General features: G+C 38.6%; 3 protein-coding genes and 1 long non-coding RNA gene across 7 annotated transcripts; 3 read left to right on the top strand and 1 right to left on the bottom strand.

Moving 5' to 3' along the window:
- Positions 1 to 360: 360 nt before the first annotated feature.
- Positions 361 to 6,635, top strand: LOC110850805. Its single transcript, XM_022098379.2, has 12 exons — positions 361 to 598; positions 673 to 743; positions 830 to 3,412; positions 3,484 to 3,628; positions 3,796 to 4,392; positions 4,470 to 4,610; positions 4,686 to 4,867; positions 4,942 to 5,046; positions 5,120 to 5,162; positions 5,238 to 5,370; positions 5,439 to 5,607; positions 5,727 to 6,635. The coding sequence occupies exons 3-12, from the start codon at positions 841 to 843 to the stop codon at positions 5,834 to 5,836; spliced, it is 4,197 nt and encodes a 1,398-aa protein (XP_021954071.1). The 5' UTR covers positions 361 to 598; positions 673 to 743; positions 830 to 840; the 3' UTR covers positions 5,837 to 6,635.
- Positions 5,922 to 19,765, bottom strand: LOC110845793 (ectonucleoside triphosphate diphosphohydrolase 1). 4 transcript variants are annotated; one of them, XM_035852466.1, is made up of 16 exons: positions 19,612 to 19,765; positions 14,769 to 14,844; positions 14,518 to 14,702; positions 14,323 to 14,443; positions 14,121 to 14,248; positions 10,130 to 10,158; positions 9,964 to 10,052; positions 9,755 to 9,896; positions 9,428 to 9,596; positions 8,934 to 9,140; positions 8,723 to 8,863; positions 8,342 to 8,503; positions 8,146 to 8,287; positions 7,961 to 8,076; positions 7,699 to 7,895; positions 5,922 to 6,923 (listed from the first exon to the last, which is right to left on the bottom strand). In XM_035852466.1, exons 3-16 carry the CDS (start codon positions 14,635 to 14,637, stop codon positions 6,821 to 6,823), a joined length of 1,866 nt encoding a protein of 621 aa, XP_035708359.1. In that variant the 5' UTR covers positions 14,638 to 14,702; positions 14,769 to 14,844; positions 19,612 to 19,765; the 3' UTR covers positions 5,922 to 6,820. The 4 variants fall into 4 exon arrangements, with proteins under 4 accessions (XP_035708359.1, XP_035708370.1, XP_035708362.1 ...); XM_035852477.1 differs by lacking the exon at positions 19,612 to 19,765 and adding an exon at positions 17,388 to 18,486 and having other exon boundaries at positions 5,922 to 7,142; XM_035852469.1 differs by lacking the exon at positions 19,612 to 19,765 and adding an exon at positions 17,359 to 18,373.
- On the top strand, positions 7,071 to 7,428 carry LOC118435941. The gene is made up of 2 exons (XR_004835057.1): positions 7,071 to 7,181; positions 7,265 to 7,428. It is a non-coding gene; the product is annotated as an uncharacterized LOC118435941 (long non-coding RNA).
- LOC110860574 (phenoloxidase-activating factor 2) lies at positions 10,974 to 13,971 on the top strand. The gene is made up of 11 exons (XM_022109638.2): positions 10,974 to 11,445; positions 11,700 to 12,146; positions 12,215 to 12,364; positions 12,437 to 12,523; positions 12,589 to 12,620; positions 12,691 to 12,784; positions 12,851 to 13,025; positions 13,158 to 13,321; positions 13,467 to 13,488; positions 13,557 to 13,616; positions 13,694 to 13,971. The coding sequence occupies exons 1-11, from the start codon at positions 11,443 to 11,445 to the stop codon at positions 13,804 to 13,806; spliced, it is 1,347 nt and encodes a 448-aa protein (XP_021965330.1). The 5' UTR covers positions 10,974 to 11,442; the 3' UTR covers positions 13,807 to 13,971.
- Positions 19,766 to 21,293: the final 1,528 nt, after the last annotated feature.

Here is a 21,293-nt window from a genome sequence, read left to right as displayed (position 1 = left end):
TATTTCATACTTAATAACTTACTCTAATAATTTTACTTAAAAACTAAATAAAATTACCTTTACGCTTTCTCATAACAAACTCCATGAAACAACTTCGCACATTTCCTGATTGTGTATTTTCATCAATGTACATTTTCAACTTGAATGTGCACCACCACACATAACAAAAGTCGGATCATACTTTTCCCCCAAATTATTAGCCATCATCCAGATAAGCCCGATGATAACCAAATCGTAAAAAAAGTAAGGATGAGACGAGACTCGGAGTGAGAAACCGAGTTTGGGGTTGAAGTGAGAAGAGTCATCGAGGCCCAAACTTTGCTGGCCTCCGCACTCTCTCAGCCAGCCAGAGCCAGAGCCTGCCGCAGCCAAACTCATAAACCGACCAGTCCATCACCCACCATCGACTCCTTCCTTCTTTTCAAATCCAACCGGATTTTTTTACTTCTTCTCCTCAAAACTCCTCAAAACTTCCCACCAGGGTCACGACCCGGTCACCCCCCTCCCCCCAGGGCTCTCGTCTGTCTGGGTGTGGTTTCTGAGGCGCCGATAAGCCCCCTTCACAATCCTGACCAGACGAAGGCGGGGAAGAAGCGAGGTGAGTGAAATGACAATGGGAAAGTGTCAAATTAGTTAATTCTGGGCATATTTAATAGTTAATTAATTCTCTAGGTGGTTTGTAGCGGTGACTGAGTAAGAATGAGATCTGATTAATTCAAGGGAAACTGAATCGTAACATTTTGGTATGTACTTTATGATAGAAGTAGGCTATTTTTGTGTAAAGTTTGAAAATATGTGTGATTAATTTAATTTATTAATTACTAATTAGATATCTTCAACATGGACCAACTTCCTGACTCGACGGTGGATAATGACCCTGTTTCTCCTGGAGATTCTCCAGAGGAGGGTCGTGTCGCACCAAAGCTGTTTTTGAAAGCTCTGCCCGGTGGAACGTTTCAATCATCGCCATGTTCCAGTCATACGATTGCTTCGTCGACATCGTCCTCGGCGGCGGGGGCGGTAGGAGGGTCGGCATCGTCTTCTTCTACAGGTAGTAGTAAACCACCTCCTCTCGTTTCAAGGCCGTCTCCCTCGAAATCTTCTCCAATTGTGTCGACAACAACATCTATCGGAAGTGGAAATCCTGCTGCTGCAGCGACAACGTCCGCGTATCTGCCGAGGGCTCGATTCCTTAACATGGGGAATAGAAACTTTATCAAACCAAACAAGAAGACTTTGCCAGGTTTGACACCAATCAGTTCTATGAACAGTGCACCCGGTCCGTCATCATCATCATCTTCACCACTTGTGGGTAGATCGGATGTAAAGATTTACACTGCCTCATCCTCCGAAGGTGTGCCTATGCCGACAGCAAAAATTATCAAAACGTCGAGCACCACGGCGGGTGAGTCCAGCAGAGGCAAGATGGTTAGCACTAATCAACCTCCTGTACCAAAAGTTCGTCTTCAACTGACCCATCCCTCACCCAGTACGGAACCACAATCAAAAGACTCGGCATCACCATCTGTAAAATTGACTACGAAACCTCTCATCATTCCACGCTCGGCAATTTTGCCAGAATCGGTTAAATTCCCGAAAGTTTCAAAGGAAAATCCTCCCAAAGTTATAAGTGTCCGTAGCGAAAATTTTCATTTTTTCCAAACTCCGATCATCATTACTCCCTCCATGTTATCGAATGAGGATGAAGATGAGGATGACGCCAATCCTCGAGAAACCAGCCTCCCTTCAAGCACTACGACCGATTCAAACGTGAGCAGCAGTGGGGGGCATAAAGCTGTCCCCACTTTCAAACTGCCACCTCGGGTTAAGCCTACAATGTCGGAGGGAGCGGGAAACAACGCGGCCACCTCGTCCGCTTCCGAACCTGGAGATCGGCTCAAAACCATGCTGGACAATCTACTGAGCAACAGCTCTCTCTCTATTCCGGGCGGAATTTCCATCTCGCCAGTAATGTCACCATCTCAACATTTGCAACAAGGACGACCAACTGCGTTTATACGAAAGAAAGGTCCACCTGGTCCCCCACTTCCAGGCCATCCACAATTTGGGAAAGTTGACAAGCGAGGAGAAAGTGGAGGCGTTGTCCGTCCCATAAAAATTCCAACGAGCAGATTTCCCTCCAAGGCTGCTCTACAAGCCCAAATTAAACGCGGATTTGAATCGGCAGCTATGTCTGTGCAAGGAATTGGAGAAAAGGGGCCCTACTTGGGAGGACAGGTGGCCGCGACCATGAGCACCACGCCACGTGCTGTAGTCCCCAGCGCTGCAGCAGGATCTTCTTCTTCGAATGGTGGTGACCAACCAGAAGCCAAAAGGTTTAAGCGAGGACCGCTTCCTACTCCTCCGGGGGGTGAAAGTTCAAGTCTATCGGAAGAAATGGCCAAGTATGATGCCAAATATGACCTCAAGATCCCCAAAGTTGTTATCACTAATCAGTCAGTACGAATAGTAAGAAGAAAAGAAGATTCAGGTGATGAAGAAGATGAAGATGACGATGGTGATGATGACGGCGATGATACTGAAGGAAACCAAGAATCGCCACGACCATCCAAACCAGACACAACTGGTGAAGGTGACACGGATGACAAACTTGGAGACGGAACTCCTGATGGAGATGGATCTGCACGACGGACTGGTCGCCGACGAAAACCAACAAAACATTTTATGACTGATTTCGTTCCCACGAGGCGTCGCAGGGTAGAAATGATGGGCGATGATGCCACCACGCCAGGAGGAGGAGGAGGAGGTGAAGACGCGGCGATAACCTCGTCAGATGGACCCGTTGTCAGGACTCGGGGGCGACCGAGGGGGTCAGGAAGAGGACGTGGTCGTCCACGTGGGTCCACTCTTAAAGCAAAATTAGAACGTGAGGCCATGAATTTTTTGCAAAGCGTGGACAACGCTTCTTCGTCGGCTCAGTTTGCAAATCAGTTACCCGACTCGTCACCACCACCACGCGGTAGTGAAAATGAAGATGATGGTAAGGGTGGTCAGGACATGACCACACCGGGAAGTTTTTCGCCACAACCTTCACTCTCTGGTTCTGGATCTTCAACTACTACACCGACCAAAACCCGAGGACGCGGACGTGGGCGAGGAACTGGTGGATCAGCGGGACGTGGAACGCCATTAACACCGCGAGGGGCACGGCGTGGTGGACGTGGGTCTAGAGGCCCGAGGGGTGCAGCACGAAATATTTTACTTGCGACACGTAGAGCTCTCAAAATGAGTGAGACCGAGGTGAAAGTGGAGGCAGAGTCGAAGCTGGACGCATTTGAGGATGAGACACGCATGGGAGGCGCGGATGATGCTGCTGTTGATGTGACTACTCTTGAGACGGGAGGAGGAGATAGTGTGGCAGCAGCAACAGTATCATCGTCTGGTGCTATTGGTAAGTTCTAAGTTTTTATTCTGATGACTTTTTAAAATAAACTAGATTTTACAAATCTTGTTATTTTGCAGATGACCAACCTAGCACACCAGTCTTGGTAACATCCTCTGGAATTTGCGGGATGGATGAAGAGGTCAGCAATCTTAGCTCGACGAGCCAATCTGCAAGTGCGAGCGTGACAAAAAAGAAATTTTCAAAGGACTTTATTGATGAGAGGTAAAGAATTTATTCTTTAACTGGCTTGTAATTTTTAGAATATGCATGAAATGGGAAAATGTATGTAAGCTTAATTAGATGAGTTTAGATACAATGCCACAAATACCATGAACTGTCTCATTAACTAGTTGTTTTAATTAATTATGTTAATCTTTACTTCTCCCCAGAAAACCAGTCACTGTTGAGACTCTGTTTGAATACAAGTGGCCTCAAGAGACTCCCGACGGCGAGTACTTTTTCCTTCAGGAGCAAATCATTGAATTCTTGGGACATAAATCTTTCCGCCGCAAGTATCCAAACCTGCGCCGTCGCCCCGTTGAAATGGTTGAGCGCGACTTCCTCCGTGAGAAGAAAATCGTATCAGAAACTCAGTGCGACCTCGGTCTCACAGCCATTAACAGCTCAGAAGTGCTGGACATTTTATACAACGACTTTCCCAAAAAGTACGAAGAATATCGAAAGTTTGAGGAGGAACGGAGGGAAAAGGAGCTCACCAAGAATCAGGCATCCACAACGGCCAACTCCACGACGACGACTAGAGATCGGTCGGCAGAATTTATGAATCGAATTACCAAATCGTGTGCAAAGTGGAACGCAATGATGAATGCACAACGGAATGAGAACAGGACTCAATCCTACGACCTCCAAACAATGACGCTGAACGTTCGACAAGGGAAGATGAAAGTGGTGCGGCCTGAGGCTACCAAGTTGGGCTATTACCCTGTGCCTGTATTGCCGGGGCAGTATTGCGATAATTACAAGAGGTACAGTTTCTATTACACAAGAATGACAGATTTTTACTGGAATATTTTAAAATATATTTCATGCAACTGTTTTGCAGCTATACACCCGTCGAGTTGAAATACCTCCCCTTGAACACGGTGATTTACGGTCCTATTCAAGAGAACAGGACTACGGATGAGGTCTCTGAGGATGGTGCCTCTGACTCAAATGGCTCCTCTTCCTCGGGCGATGACTCCTCGTACGTTTCATTTCATACTGAACCTTTGTACAGGTCCATTTGCAGTAATAATATGTTTACATAATAATTATTTAGATCAAGCAGCAGTGAGGACGAAGGAAGTGACACCGAAGTTAACAAAACCATCTCTGACTCCATCCCCGTCCTCAATGAGAAAGATACTCAAGGAACTTGCAAATCTTGCAATGGCACCTACGCCAAGAATAAATTGGGACGAAACGAGATTCTTATTCACTGTGCTAAATGTGACTCTGCCAGTACGAACATCAACTAAAAAACAAACCAAAGTTATAATTAGGATAATTATTGACAAATTTTTGGTTATTTCCAGATCACCCAACCTGCTTGGAGTTGACGCTCGACATGTTACCATACATTCGTAAGTACGACTGGCAATGCACCGATTGTAAGAACTGCATCGAGTGTAACGACCCAGGTAAGATTATTTTATTTAATAAAATCTTGTCACTTACTTTTTGTAAATACTAATTTGTTATTTACATTTTTAGCCGATGAAGACAAAATGCTCTTCTGTGATTGTTGTGATCGAGGGTAAAAAACTGACAAAGATTAATATTGCTTTTGTATTCAATGAATGATTATAATATTAATTCTTCATTAATTTAGGTATCACATTTACTGTGTCGGACTTCGCCGAGTTCCAACTGGCCGGTGGCACTGCGTTACGTGCAGCGTTTGCCACTCGTGCGGGGTGAATGAGCCATCGGCGGATGATCGAGCAGCGGAATGGCAGCATGAAGTAATAAGTGGTTATCATAGATAATAAGTAGTTATCACGTAATGTAATTAACTTTTTTTATTTCGCAGTACAAAAAGGGTGAGAAGGGTTCTCGTTACTATCTCCACTCTCTCTGCGTCCCCTGCCACAAGATCTACAAGAAGGGCCAGTTCTGTCCCAACTGCTTAAAATGCCATTTGAAACTGGACGACAAAAATTTGATGGAGTGTCGCAGCTGCGATAAATGGGTGCACAAACGTAAGTAATGTCAATCTTAACAAGGTGCTTAAAATTTGCACAATTGCCAAAACGTAGTGTTAAGTTATGTATAGAAATGTAAAGTTTGAAATAATGAAAATAATTAAAAAATTTTTCAGACTGTGTTAAGAAACCATTACAAACAAAGTTTGGATTTCTCTGCGATTCCTGTGAAACTTCGAATTTCACTATGAGGACAAAACTTCCTCCAACAAATAGGCGAAATTAAGGATAAGAATACTACATACATATTTTAATATTATAAAATTTAACTTAAGTAATTTAAGGATGGCACAAAAATGGACAAGAATTTGTTTTGGTATGACGTTTATTGAATTAATTGACTATTGTTCGTCATTCCCCTCTCTCTCTTATTATTTTACTTTACATTTTTTTTGTAATTGTTACTGTTACGACGACCAGTATAAACCATTCAGTCATGTTGTATTGGATATAAATATTTTTATGTCACTAAATTTATACTACGAGATATGTACTACACTGCTGCTTAATTACCACTGATGACTTGTTAATGACTTAAGTCGAAAATATCATAGGTTAACAAAACTAAAGTATTTCCGAGTATTTTGTCTAGTTTGGGCTCAGCTATCCAATTTCTACTCTAACACCTACAACCTTTCCTAATCGGTTTCTTTTATTTCCTTGAATTAAAACATGTAGCTTCATTAATTTCTTACAAACAATTTAATGAAAGGAAGTTAAATTTATGTAATTTATTAACATTTTCTGAACATTGTACACTTTTCTAGTTTACTTAAACAATAATTTAATAGATCTGTCGATGTCCTTGTTGCATCTACTCTGTTTGTTGGTAGTCATTTACATACAGAATCATAAACATTAACTAATTAAGTATTTAGTAAATATATTTTACGTACTCCCTTATTCGTTAGTAGCAAAACTGGCACACATGATTTTCCTTTATTTAAAGTTATTAATTGTTGTTATCGTAAATTATAATTTATGATGGTGGTTATAATTTGATAAATGTTTCATGTTTGATCTGACCTATAGTGATAAGTTGGACCGCCGTGAGGGTGGTCACGTTTAGGGGGTCGTAAATTTACAACATTTGTAAGACTATCATTTTTAAACAAATGTTGCAAAGTTTAATTTTGACGTGACCACTCCCACCGAACGTTCTTCTTTTTTATCGTTATTTTTCATGACTAACGTGCATGTCCACCGATACTTAGCTGTACCCACCATTTGGCTGATTTTGGTTTTGGAGGTGATGGTGGCTTTGTGGCGTGATGAACTTGACGATTTCTTCATCCATCCTGGTCGCGATTTGTCTACGAGGAGGAGAAGAAAAATGAGAATATTTTCTTTATAAAAATGACTCCAACGGTGTGTGAGATTCGAAAATAGGTTTTGCATTTTCCAATTTCTTTAAGAAAGGAGTGAGTCGATTTGATCTCATGCAGTCACATTCCAATCGAGATAAGAAGAAGTTATCTTTCGATTTGAGTATTCAATCTCCTTGAGCAAGCAGAGTTGACTCTTTTTATTTCCTGATTTCGTTAGTAGGATAGCAAATAAGAAAAAGAAAGGTATGTAAGTAATATACATATATTAATATGTGCATAGAGCATTAAATTATGATAGCAGGTTGATTGATTCATATCGATTTCAGACGAGTCCGGATATTTACTTGACTATGTATCAACTAGGTCGAGGGCAAATTGCATCCCTATAAGTATTTTCTGTTTTTTGGTCAATTTTATAATTTTTGGGGTTTTTAAATAATAATTAAATTGAAAATAGTTTAAAATCAAATAAATAAAATTTACCCATGTATTTTAAGAAAAATACTTTCCAAACATTATTTAATTGTCAAAATAAGGTAAAAATTGGTTCTTTGAGAATTTCCCTGCGTGCTTTCACTGCTTTCCCATTAATGTGAGCAAAAAATACAATTGTTAAAAATAGTTTGGGTATTTGAATACTTCAAAATTATTGAGAACGACGTTGTGATACAAGTAAAACAGTATTCGGACTATGCAATGATTGGTTAGTTATGGATTATCAAGAATCATAAAGGGTTATCAAAAATTATGTGAGAGTAACCTTTGGTAGGATGAGGATTTCCTGAGCTTGATGCCATGCATGACGAAGCCAATGGAGATGATGAGGAACATGGCGAAAAGGACGAGGAGAAGGGCGAAGGGCACCGTCCGCAAAGTGGGCACTCCAGCCCCAGCCGCTATCTTGTCCGTGGCGTTTATCATGTAGCCCAACGACCAGCCTAACGTCGCGTGACTTATCTGGACGAAAAGATATTTTGTCACGAGTTTATCCAAGATTTCCAACGTCTTTTTTTGTTACTTACTTTAGTCGTAAACTTGACATTTGTCCACTTTTCGTCCGTATTAAAGCCATAAATATTACTTAGCATGTTGTAAACAAAAAGTGATTTGAAACAGGAATTTTCTAGATCTTTAAAATCTGCAAATTTCAAATTTTTGATTTAAAAATTTCTTATGTTTGTAAAATTTATATAAAATGGGTACTCACTAGTCTTATCGGTTAACTTCATTTCTAACACTTTATCATAAGAAAGGGAACATAGGCGTTTCGCCCTCTCTAGAAAGCTGGACTTGGTCGTAGTTTTGTTGATTTGTAAGGCGTTCGCGACATATGCAAAGGATGCAAATCCCTGAAAAAGGATACAATTGAAACTGCGAAGAATAGTTAACTTTCATGAAATTACCATAAATTTTCTGTCCCCCACATAGTCGGGGATGGAGGAGCCATTGATACACTTGTCCCAGCCGGTTGCACGACACTGGGTCAAATCCAGGAGGCGTTTCGCATAAGATTCACACTCTGAATAGTTACCCGTCCCGAGGAAGGAATAATTCCGATGGGATTCCTACAATCATAAAAAGTGTTGAAATTAACAAGTAATTTGCAACAGCAATTCGCACCTAGTATAATTATGAACGCTCTCTTTAAGTATTCTCATATATGTTTAAAAATTAATCCTTTTTTAAGTCCGAGTTTTAACAATTAAGAATTTTGTGAAGTTTTTATTCTGTATGATTTTGAAGTCATTACGGAGAATTATTAATTTTAATATAAAAATAATCACCATAATTTTCGACGCGAGATTGATCGACTTGAGACACGGGGTTTGAAAATCGTCCCCAGTAAGTAAGATTTTTCGCCCGAAAGGGTCACAAGGGCTATTTAGCGGCTGCTGGTTTGGGCCGGAGACATCGTTCCAGTGTTCCTGGGAGTCAAATTAAAGTGGGGGTTAAGGTCGCAAAACGAAAATATATTTTTATCTGAATGACTCGTACTTGGAGGAGCAACGCCTTGTATCGGAGACCCGCCTGGACGACGCCGTAACATTGGAAGCTTTGACTAAAAACGTGAAACTGGTGGCCAAAGAGTTTAAGCTTGGTCACGAGCGGGTGGCTGTGCATGGACTCGGAGACCTCGAAGGTGATCTGCGTTGAGGCACCGCCAAGGTCGAGGGCACCCCAGCTCGAGTTCAGGTGACCAACCTATGTAGCAACATTTAGAGATTTGTGTGATGATATGATGCATAATTAAGGTTTATGAAATCGGCGAGTGGTCAGTGAATTAAATTGGGGCAAGTTTGACAGGCCAAACTTCTACTCACGCCAGGGGAGGCCTATTTACATGTTTTCATGAACTTAAATAATCAATCTTTTTGATTATTTAAACTCTTTATTTGTATAAATAATTTGTGCAAATTTTGCAAGATAAAAATAAAATGACTTGACATGAAATTGCTCAATATAAATAAAACGCAAATCTGAACCCTTACAGCAGAGTAAATCGTGTCCTTTAAAAAGTTGATAGTAATCCAGCCCGAGATGCCTTCAATGGAACCGGAAATGATTCCCACGTTCGACTCCTTCACCACCATGTCTGTCGTTCGCAAATAATCTCTGACACTGGCGATGGCCTTGTTGGCTTGGGAGGGGTCACTCGAACTGCAAAAATTACGTCAAGCGTTAAATTGTCATGTTACTTTAAAATTTGTCTCAACTCAGAAACTTTTTGGAATGAAAAAAAATACGTCCACCAAACTCTTACACACTTGTTATAAAATTGGCGTTTAAACGTTTAAAATAAAAATTTCCGCCCCTACTTTAACATCCTCATCCCTGCCGTTGCTCCCAGTAAGACTTCAGCCGTTGCTTGCGACTCGGGCGGAATTTGGCCTTCCGCCCGACCAAAACATTCCTTAAAGTAGCTCGAAACATTGGATGTCGTGACCTGCGCGAGTCCTCCTAAAAAAGTTACACAATGTCAAAATAAGGTACAATGTCATCTATTTTTTTCCATTTAAAGTCACACCGGTCACATAGCAAGTCGATACTTGTACCACTTCTCCAGTATTGTTGACCTTGGCGCCGGGCCATTTGTACAGGATAACATCGCTGTGTCTGTATGCAAAAATTGTATTTTCATCTATTTATAAGCGTCTTCATCCATTAAGTATCAATATCATATCAAAACTCACGTGGATCCGGCATCAACCACGATTGCATACTGTCACAAAAATTAGAGGAAAAATTAGCACATACATACATACATTTTAGGCGCATGCAAAGTAAATATGCGCACAGCAGCCGCTCTGTCTTGTTCCATATCATCATTCCATTTTTTGCACAAAATCATAATTTGCATGTGAATCTTTTTAGGATGAACTTGCCAATTTGCCTCTCGCTACATAGATATGTGTACATATGAACACACTCTTCTCCATGCATGGTTTGGTTTGGTTTCTTTCTTGGCCAGATTACTACGAGAATAACCTTCTACTAACTAAATACCTTTACAAGCTATATATTCCCATACCTCAAACTAAATAACTGCGACTACTGGTTACTTCGTATTGTGTAACAATGGAATGGAAATGCCAACAAATTTCCACAGTTATGTACAAACTCCTCACACAATATTTAATAAACAGGCAATAAATCTTGCTCGCCTTATGTATGTATACCATACATACTTGCAGAATATTCGCAACAATTTACACTATATTTGCATCCCACGGGTTGTTGGGTGTATGTATGTGCATATGAGGTATTCGTACATATTTTTGCATATCGCCTTCACCTCTAATATTTAACTTTGTACACGAGAAGGAGCGATGGGAATTACAAATCTCGCCTGACGTCACCTTCTTTTTAATAAAGGCCATTATAATTTTTCTCCTCAAACGAACCCATATCTCCACACTCGTTCAGGGAAAGAAACAAGAACAAGAAGTTGCAGAATTATTATTATAGGCGATGGATGCTGCTGAGAATGTATGTCCACACCACAAAAAAGACCATGCTCAATGTATGCAGTTAATCGTCGTGGTCGTCGTCGTATGTACAATTTTTCCCATACTTCTCCTCCCCATATTTCTCCTCAGGTTACATGACCACAGTCGATTTTATGTACGGGAGGACATACACATATTTATTTGTTGTATTGCATATATAATACTTGGCTGGATTGAAGTCGTGAGTGAGTGATGAGTGACTACGAAACCACAGAGTTTAATATTTGGGGTAAAAAAGGGACAATATTTATGTGTCAAAGTAATGTAGAGTATGAGTAATATTCTTCCGAGACGTCACACTTTTACAGTGTCATTTTTTAGCAAGTGAGTGAGTGAGAGTGAGAGAGAGATTTAGACAAATTGAGACGTGTGGATCATTGGGTCCGTTGCAGAAGCGTGGAATTGTGGAAGACAGAAATCGTGACCATTTTACGGGAAGATTGATACTCGATAATAGATTCCTAAACTTGTCGGACAGTCGTCAATCCGATTAAGAAATGGTGGGTGGTATAGAATGGCGAATTTTGAAGCATAGTTTTTTGATGAGTTGCAAATTATGAGTGCTTTTGAATTTGTAAATTTGTTTGCTGTGATTAAAATCGTTATACTGATATTTTACGGTTATGTGTGCTTTTAATTAAATTAGATAGAATTCTTGAGCAACTTTGAAACCTATTTTTTTCAGTAATTGTCTCACAATTTCTTGTGGATAAAAAATTAACAAATTTCCTTCTCTTCTCTTTTCCCCCCACAGCTTTTCCAGCGAGAGGTGACCACGCTACTCGTAATTTTTCTCTTCACATCATCCGCCCTCCTCGTTTCCGGTCAGGATGAAGATTCCGATGCAGAGTTAATAAATGAATTTCTAAATTCCGGTCCCGACCCGGTGGTGACGAATATTAAGAAACCAGACCCCCCAGTCGCACAGACGATCCCCTCCACCTTCTCCAAAGGTCCGGTACGAGGTCAAGGCTCAGGAAAACAACCTCCTCCGCCACCAAAAGAACAATCTTCTGAACAAGTGTCCTCCTCCGAGGAGACCTTTAGCGAACCGGGGAGTTGCAAATGTGTGAAATACTACTTGTGCAATATTGACAATGGGACCGTCGTGGATAATGGCGACGTTCTCGGACTTATCGACATCCGTCTGGGTGCCTCGAAACCGTCGGCGTGTCCGCATTATTTTGACATTTGTTGTCCAGTAAGCCAATGACGAAATAATTTACAAGTAACTGTGTTTGCAAAAATAATTTTTGCAAATTTTTGCAGGATTCCAAACAGGAAGCTGCGTCCGACGTAATCACCCAACCCCCAAAGAATTTCGAACACTCGGTCTGCGGGAAGAGAAATGTGGGTGGTGTGGGATTCAGAATTACTGGGGCGGACAATATGGAGACAAACTTCGGCGAATTTCCTTGGGTAAGTTATGAAATTCTCATTAAAATATTTGCATAATATGTAAATTAGCATATTATGTATATGGAAATCTAGATGGCCGCCATCGTGCGACAAGAACAACAAGTGGACAAACCTCCCCTTAACATTTACCTTTGCGGTGGATCGCTAATTCATCCTCAGGTAATTTTATGAAATTATAAAAATGTGATAATTTCTCTTAATTTTCATCCCATACTTTTTACAAGGTTATCTTAACAGCCGCCCATTGTGTTTACGGGTACATACGTTTTTAATTAAAATCAGTCACAAAATCCGGAATAAATTTTCATTACAATTTTTTAAAACAGGAAGCAACCCGAAGAGTTAAAAGTTCGTTTGGGCGAGTGGGACACGCAAACTCCTCATGAGCTGTATCCTCACCAGGACAGATTTGTGAATAAGGTTCGATAACCATTCATCAATCAATAAGGTGTGACCTATGACCTAACTCAACCTGACCTTGTACAGATAACCGTGCACGAGGGTTACTACTCGGGCGCCTTATTCAACGATATCGCCCTCCTCTATTTAAACGAGCCAGTGAAATTCGCACCAAACGTGGACACCGTCTGTCTGCCCCCTGCCTCTGCCAAGTTCGACGGTCAAACGTGCTACGCCTCAGGATGGGGGAAGAATTCGTTCGGTAATTCAGTTTAAATTGCTAAAAATGGGTATAACACATGCCTTCTACATGAGTTAAAATGCTAATTTCGTGTGACTTGTTATGATATTGAGTGACAAGAGATGACCTCATCTTTTTATTTTAATAATTCAGGTCAGGAGGGGAAATACCAAGTGATTTTGAAGAAGGTGGAGGTGCCCATCGTCCCCATGGACCAGTGTCAACAAGCCTTGAGGAAAACGAGGCTCGGCCCCCATTTCAAGCTGCACGCGTCCTTCGTCTGTGCGGGAGGCGAAGCAGGTCGTGACACTTGCTCGGTAAGTCGTTTTATCGCTGAAGTATTTTTTCTTGGGTGTTGGGAGAATTTTATAATTGCGAAAATTTTAACTGGGCAAAATCTTATAATAAATTTGGGTTTGCATTTTATGGCTGTATAAATTTTAATTGCTTTCAATTCTTCAGGGCGATGGAGGATCACCTTTAGGTCAGTGAAATTTAAACTATTAAATTTCAATAACTTTTAAATTTTATTTAAACGTTTAAATTGCACAGTCTGTCAGTTGTCCGACTCTCCGTACTACGCCCAAGTAGGCATCGTTAGTTGGGGGATTGGTGAGTAATACAAATTTATAAAAAAAGTTTGGTACTTTTATAGGATTTTTTTAAATTCCGATTTTTCTAAACTATAGGTTGTGGAGAGCACGGAACGCCCGGAGTTTACGTCAACGTCCCCCTTCTCGTTCCTTGGATTGCGGAACAGATGCGTAAGTCGAGAATGGAAACGTCCTTTTTCAGAAATTAAGCATATGTATACACCTAATCTAAAGTAACTTTATACGATTTTATGATAACAACTGTCCTAATTTTATGTGTGCAAGAATTTTACGTTTAGTAAGTAAGATGTGATGAGATTCGATGTCAAGTATTAAAAAGTGACGAAAGAAAATAAAGTCGAAAATTATTCTCATTTTCTCGTCATTCACCTTTGGATTCTTTAAAGTAAAGAGTTTTACTATACTTTTACGAAGTGTGAGAATTGCGTTACGTATGCAAATTTAATGAACGGATGACTGTTCCTGACCTAAACTAAAAAAGAGTTATAAAAAGAACACTCACATTATCCGGCACGGTTCGTATCACGGCGAAAAGGATGACACAAATTGTAATGCCTAAAAGTCCAAACAGAAACCCAAGCCCTGCCAGGGTGAACCAGTGACCAAATCGATACGTTCGGTTGTGATCGGCTAAATTCGAAATTTTAAATAATTTTGAATTAACTAGGCAAAAATTATCCAAAAAATCAACGAGGGTAACTCACCAGTCGTTCCGAGGAGCAAGGATTCATTTTCCTTGACGGCATAATAAGACAACGTCTTGTTCCCCTGCAACAACATGTTGGATCGGTTGGTGATGGAATAGTTGGGGTTGACAGCGATGCCCTGAAAATATTATCAAGATAAGGTCTTACCCATAATTGATTTGCATATCCGAATCTAATTAGTCGTCGTCTCACCTTGGCCGTGCAATACTGACGGATCAGCTCATGGACGGAGGCTCTATCGTCTATCGAAATTTGTTGAAAACCTCCCCCCGGACCCGTAAATGAACTTTCGACCGTAACGTGCACCAGCATAGCTAAATACGAATAGCGGCAGTAGTGTGACTTCGCTGGCGATGTTCACACAAGGAAATTATTACCTAAAAATTTAAATCCGGTTGATCATCCACTTTTGTAAATTATGCCAAAAATAATTAAATTCTTACGATTTAGAGGAATAGACTTCAAGTCCTGCCCGTGTGGGTGTGGTGAATTTGGAATGCGTTCCTGGCCAAGGATTCCCTGCCAGCAAAATTTTTGGAAATTTTTAAGATCGCTAATTTTTGCTGAGAAAATTAACCACCGAGGCTGACTAACTATTCCTGGCACTTTTATTTAACTGACTAACTACAAAGTAGTTATTATGCAAATTTGTTACGAGTCCATCTGCACTTTTAATGAGAAGACGACGAATAATAAATAAAACTTGTAAAATTTAAATATCAATCAACCACCACGCACGACAAAGTCAGAATGGTGACGATCACGTTTATAAATTGAGTGTGAATATTGCATAGCACAAAAAATGACATCTGTCCCTACTTCATATTCTCAGCGTTCCGAGCATGCTTACATAATTTGTCTATAATAATTAACTATAATTCATCGCGTCAACTAGTAATCCTCCATGAAAGTAACTAACTAAAGTAAGGCACATAAAATGTGTAATGTACCATTAAATACATACGGCGTTATGTATTTACGAAAGATTGTAGGAAATAATCTTTAATATTTATGAAAACGTCAAATTTCGAAGAGTAAAAATATGAATTTTTCGCCAAATTGATTTCTAAATTCAATCCTTCAAATTGTTTTGAAGTGCAATTTTCCGTCTAAAATCAAATATTGAAATATCTACAAAGTAGAGATATTTAGGAAAACCTAGAAATATCGAAAAATAATTTGAAATTTTAGTGATTAACACGAATTATGGAACCTACCAACAAAGTTTGACAGGCGTTAAATAATTTTGCAAAGTGAAAAAGTCGAAAATAAATAACTATCCGCCATACATATGCTAAGTATTGTTAGCGAGTTTTGTTAAAATGGTAAAAAAGTTATGTCATGCTTTTTAAGATAAAAATAAAATAAAATATGCTTCGTAATGTTAACATACCATATTTTTCTACTCATCACCTCGTCTCACGTCATGAAGTATACTTCACTTTTAAAGAAACCAACAATGCCTCAGACTTTGACCAGAACATGAATTAAAAAAGTGACACAAAAGTTCACAATTAAAATAGCAATTTATCAAGGGCATGAAAGTTAACAAATTTAGTCACTTTTTGTACACATCTGTCGAGACACTAAATACAATTAAATATTATATTTAATAACGTAATATCTCAGTTTCTCTCCCTGATCCTGATATCTAGAGTCGGAATAACATGGAAAGAGAAGAGGCCAATGAAGACCACGGAAGAATTCTTTGTATTTTAACCCAATCTAAATGATAAGATCTGGATAAGACTTATTTCCTGTCAAGTTTGAAATCAGAAGCTAAAAAGAAATCTGAAAATTGGCCAAACCAAAATCATTCTCAGATTTAACACAGAATCAAAAATTATCCATTTTTCTCCCCGTTTTTCAGCCCCTCCACAATTTTTAGACCAAGAAAAATTATTAAATTCGAAAAAACACTTTTAAATCCACTTTTTTTCTTTACGTAAATATATTGTCTGTATCCATATATGTTGTACTTATTGGTCCGCTATATAATAATAATTCCCCTTTTCCCGAGTTTTAACTTCGATTTATTTTATTTTTTTTTATTATTCCATGCCTTCGATCTGACCGGAGAGAAAGAGAGAAAGGAAACGCGACTTGTAAATCACCAACTATTAGTCTTCGCCAATTTACTATATTGCCAGCGCAAAAAAATGTGCAATTCCAATCTTATTTAGTTAGCATTACCCTCGTCGACTAATAATAATCATTAGACAACAAACGGGCCGTGCGGGAAGGGTGTGATTGATTTCGACTTCTGATGTGACATGACCCCCCTCAAAAAAAGAGGTCCCATCATTCACCCACGGGCCCAACTAGTTGCTCTCACAAAATGTGTATGTACGTCCACAAACAAAATTATAGCAGCAGGAGAATTGTCGTATTTACTGTCGTAGTAGTATAATTTTGCGCAATTACTAATAATATAAAGTCAACTGGTTTATGTACGTGGCGAATTGCACTGGTAACCACCTTACCTTCGTCTAACTGACTGAATTGTAGCAGCAGAAATGACCTTTTTTCGACAATTTGTTTCCCCTGCATACAAAAGTGAAGTATGTATGGACATGGATGAGTAAAATTCCGATATGCATTTTCCCCTAATTTTCTCCCCACTAAATGACACAATATTCACACATCAACTCATAAAATTAGCATAATTTAATAAATTCAACTCCCAAAGGTGACAACGATAAGGTGACAGAATTATTTATAGCGTGACATGCCACCTCGCAAAAGAATGACGCCTGTCGTCTCATGAAAATAGAAATCAATCATGTAAACCCTTTCCTTTATTATGGGTTCGATTAACTGTCACTTTACATATTTTGGTGCAAAAATTGGTGGTCGTGTCAGCAAGCACGACGTATTCGAGAGACTTGTCCTTAATAATAATGCAAAAAAAACTTTTGTAAAAGAAAATACGAAAATTTGACAACACAAGTGGTTACATAATTAATTAATTTTTTTGCTCCCCCTTCTTAATCATGTTTGTTATTATTGCTATTTATAAATAGTTCAACTAACCCAAATTTAACCTTTTTTTACCCACGTACCAAATTGTCCGCAAAAATTCAAGGCTTTTCTCTTCTTTCTTTCAGTTGACACTTTCTTCTCCTCGTTTCAGTTCGTTGTCCTCCTCCTCGAACGGAAACTGAACCGATTTGAAACTTGTAAACAAATAAGAATTACATTTTCCACCCTGAATTATTATGTCGTTTCGTATGTAAATATTTGGCTCAATGTAACGCGACACTATGTATTATTTGACACTATAAACTGTTGATCGAGTCGTGTCGTGGCACCACAACAATGTGATAAATCCATCACATCACGTCACTCCAATATTATGTAACAATTCAGGGTTTAAAAATTCATCGCAAAATTATTCAACACGGAATTTAATAACACACGACGAAGGGAAATATTCTCACGGCTGTGTATGTATTTTGTACTTACAACTAACTATGCAACTACATAACTGACTAACTAACTATCTAACTAACTCACTTAATAGCGGACAGGACACAGTAATGCACAATAATTTTTCGATGGACCAACAACACGAGGATGCGAATCGTCGTCACCAATGCCATTTCTTCTTCGTCTTGGTGAATTCATGAACATGCACTTTTTTCATACGTGTCCTCGTATGTGTAATTACTTAATAATGTTGGTATATAAAAAAAATAACCGTCGGCATGATTTTTTTTATGGAGTTTCACAAGTTAGCAATGCTTATCGAGTAGGGAAAAAACAGCTGAACGAGAGCACTTATCAATCTCACCACACCGACAACCGACCCGGCGATACAATCATAATGAATGCCGATGAGCTCTTCTCCTCGCCAAATTCGACACTGTTGAATGCGTAAGTAAAGTGAGACGACGACGACGACGAGCAAAAAAAAAAGAACAGTAAACTGCATGCGGATCACTTTTATTCGTGCGAGCATCAATAAGAACAAGGCCGATTCTGGTATCGTTTCACTGACACCGGACCCGACCGACCCGACCCATCCATACTGCCAAACTAAATGATATCATCACCCTATGCAAGAATGTGCTTACACATGTATCATTCCTCAGAGGTAGGAGAATTACTCTGATTTCGAAATGCGAGACAGCCTCGCAGGGAAATTTAGTAGGAAATTTTTTGTATGGAAAAGTAGAAATTGGAGAAAACAAAAGATTTAGGGAAAATTTGTATTGAAAATTCATTTCATGTGAAATTCTCATATTTTCCTGGGTAAAACTGAATTTGATGAATTTGAAATTATTTCTGAATAAAGTTTAAATTTTTATAAATAAATAAAAGTTTGTATTTCATTTGATTTAAATTCGAAATAGGGACAAATAAAGTCAAAAGTAGTCTCAAATTTGTCCCATTTGAGTATTGAGAATATTTTCATTAGCTTCTACTGCTCCATTTGTTCTAAGAAAAACTCGTTCAATTAAGTGTCTAGAATTTGAGAAATTGAACGAGTTTTACGCCAAAATACAATTTTATAAAGTTTTAATAGTAATAATTATAATTATAAATTATAATTTATAATTTATAATAATAATATTAATAATTTAAATAAAATTTTATTTTGGCGTAAGACTCGTTCAATTATGATCGTTACAATTATAAATGTTAAAAATTTGTAAAATTTTATTTTGGCATAGAAATCTTCAAAAAAATATACTCAACATACAAAATATGCTTTCTCCCCCCAAATATTTTTCCGATCTCTGCCAAACTGTGAACAAAGCAAAAATACCGAGTAAGCTTTTTAGCGAGTTGTACGTGCAAATTATTACCATAAAAGTTAAACCAAACCAATCCACATATTTATCAGCATCATTTCTACTTTGCCAAACAGACAAGTCCACCTTTAAAAAAACTGAATTTTTTTCCCAATTAGTCGACATTCCTCAATATTTAGACAGGTTTATATGCATCGCATCCGTTGGACAAGTTCAATATTATTATTACCGCAAATCATACAAAATAATAAAATATCGGATAAATCCCAACCCATTCTTGCCTAAATATTCCATTCCGACTCTTCTCATTTCTTTTCTTTCTCAAATAATCAACAAATAGGCAGAAAAAAGTGAAAGATTAAAAAATTGATTGTATAAAAAAGTAGAATTATTGTTTCATCAAGCAAATGTAAAATTATATTACTTTTTTCTCCACAGTTTACATTGTGAAACGCTGCTTTCCAATAAAAAATAGGCCGGGTATGTATGTGAGTAGGTGGGCAGAGCATTGTGTATTTACTTTACTTACTTTGAATTATTTCAGTATTGGGCAGGATGGCTAAATTGGTTTTATAGATATGTAGTTAAGTTCGCATTGTATATTTTATTAACTGTGCAAACCTAACTTAACTCGTGGCAAGCCCGGCAGCAGGCAGTAAATTGCATAAAAAAGGAAAAGCAAAGCAAATTTTGTGTGTATAATATTTATTTTATGTGTTTCAAGTCAAAATCAGTACACGTTCTGTTCCGTGTAATACGGACAAAATAAATAGGAACGAATATACAAAGCCAACCAGGCAAACGAAACGATCCATTATATTTATGTGCATTGGCGTCGGAAAAAGGGGGACATTGTCCCCACGGAAAATTCAGCAAAATCATGTTGATAAGCCCCTCCTCCTCTTATCGCACAATACTATTTATGTCCCTATGTCCCCCCAAGTTCCGCAGCCACTGTTTATTTTGCATACATACACGATCGAGAGATAGAGATGTATGTATTCACTTGTGGAATGGAATGCTACACTATTTTGACTTGCATATAGCAAAATTCAATCCAGGCATGCAGAAAATAAATGAACTTGTCTGCACTTGAGATTTGCATGGGAGCAAGATTAGTTAGTTAGTCAGGAGGTAGAATGAGGAGGATGAAAGAAGTGATAAATATGTATTCCAGTTTAGCCAGGGTGGTTTAAAAATAGGTGGAAAATGGCATAAAATTGAGACAGGTTTAATATCCAAAATCCAATCTCTCATGAAAATTGACAATTTTTATCCCCTCCGTGTCCAAATAATTTGAAACGTCGTCGTTCTCATTGCGCAAAAAAATTCGCCACATTATTTTTCCCTACATATTATTCCCTCGAAAATTGAGCAATTTTGTGTAATCGATTCGTTAATTGTCTTCAAGAAAGAGAGAGAGAGAGAACAATCAAATATTAAAATAATTATTTTTATTTCTTTCTCAAAGTCACGAATTCCATCGAGAAGAAAGACATCATAAATCCTTCCCTGGTTATGAATGGGGTCCGACTTTGAATCATCACTATTATACCGTCGACAATATAATTTTATCATCGTCGACACACAGCTTATCATCATCATCATCATTCATCATCTCCTTGTTAGCATTTATGAATTTATGAAGGAAACCAGTAGCCGATTGATCCCTGTGATACGATCCTGCCCCTCACCTCACCCACCTCCATCACATTTTTTTATTAATAATAATACAATAATAACAAAATAATGCTACAAGTTGGCTTCACTTTCCTGTCTGTCTCAATTTACTACTGCACTTTTACGTTGCTCTGCTGCTACCTTTTTTTGCCTGCATCATCGTCATCATCATACCCCGGACAAATATTTTTTTATCCTACCCTACTCGTGTTGAGCTCAACATGAGTAGGGTAGGATAAAAAAATATTTTTCCGGGGTATGGTCATCATGCATGGTCCGAGATTCCGAGCTACAAGCTTTTAGCGTCGTATTTCACATGCAGCAGAGCTTCACATGTATTCCAAAAGTGAGTTGAGTTACGTGGTGTCTCAAGTTTCATGGTTCGCATTGTGTGAAAAAGTGGAACATTTTGGAAAATTATGGTAAAAATGATACTTCAATTTTGACCGTAACAGAATTTTTGACGTGTCATATACATATCTTCTTTAATGAACCTTGTAATATTTGTGTCTCTGTCTGTACTATGTGAAT

Source organism: Folsomia candida, unplaced genomic scaffold, assembly GCF_002217175.1.
Source record: "Folsomia candida strain VU population unplaced genomic scaffold, ASM221717v1 Fcan01_Sc001, whole genome shotgun sequence".
NCBI classification, from domain to species: domain Eukaryota; kingdom Metazoa; phylum Arthropoda; class Collembola; order Entomobryomorpha; family Isotomidae; genus Folsomia; species Folsomia candida.
Note: the sequence above shows the minus strand (reverse complement) of the source record. Positions and strands in the feature narration are given on the sequence as shown.